Here is a 700-nt window from a genome sequence, read left to right as displayed (position 1 = left end):
AAAAAAAAGTGCAGTAAATAAATATTCTCGTGTACATTAGAAGCTTTATAATGGAAGATTCTGCAGATGGGCATGGTAATGGGTTTTTTGTCTTTACTAATAATCCCAGGAAGATCCTTGCTTTTGACCTATTCAAGATCATATCTGCCTATCTTCATACTCTTAAATTGGGGAGCCACTGTCACAAGACACCTGGGTAAGGAAACAAGCTGCCTCAAGTGCAGGTACCATGAGGTCCAACAGGACAAAACAGATACTCATGAAGCTATTATCTGCTGCACAGTCAATATGAATACTGGGCTAGCTAGAGTTATCAAACATGAAGTATTTAGAATGACCCACTGAAAAATGTACTGTATTAGTTTCTTTCAAACATCGATCTGCCCTACAAACTGAAGAACTGCCAGGGTAATTTCACTTACTGTTCCTGGTTTTGATATGCCCCTACAACATGAGAATTGAACTGAACTACAATGATTGTAATGTCATCTCTGTACATCCGAGCAAGTTCTTCAGGAAGACTAAGCATTTTAGAGAGTCGTTCATGATCAACAGCTCCAAATTCATTATTGCCTACAGCATGGCGAATGAGATGGGTTGCTGCATTCTGATCCTCAAAGACTGATGACATCTTTGCTCTCCTTTCTGTTAAAAGGCCATGCATCTGTCCCAGAGTCACCTTGTAGCCACCAACAGCTAT

At 40.0% G+C, this 700-nt stretch overlaps 1 protein-coding gene across 5 annotated transcripts in view; it reads right to left on the bottom strand.

Annotated features, from left to right (window-relative positions):
• Window positions 1-24: 24 nt before the first annotated feature.
• Pdp1 (pyruvate dehyrogenase phosphatase catalytic subunit 1) overlaps window positions 25-700 on the bottom strand; it is a 6,285-nt gene continuing 5,609 nt past the window's right edge. For all 5 annotated transcript variants that reach the window (XM_031366595.1, XM_031366593.1, XM_031366597.1 and 2 more), the window contains one exon: window positions 25-700. This exon is cut by the window's right edge. In XM_031366595.1, coding sequence (XP_031222455.1) covers window positions 419-700 — 282 coding nt within the window. In that variant the 3' untranslated portion in view covers window positions 25-418.

Source organism: Mastomys coucha, unplaced genomic scaffold (assembly GCF_008632895.1).
Source record: "Mastomys coucha isolate ucsf_1 unplaced genomic scaffold, UCSF_Mcou_1 pScaffold14, whole genome shotgun sequence".
NCBI lineage: Eukaryota > Metazoa > Chordata > Mammalia > Rodentia > Muridae > Mastomys > Mastomys coucha.
Note: the sequence above shows the minus strand (reverse complement) of the source record. Positions and strands in the feature narration are given on the sequence as shown.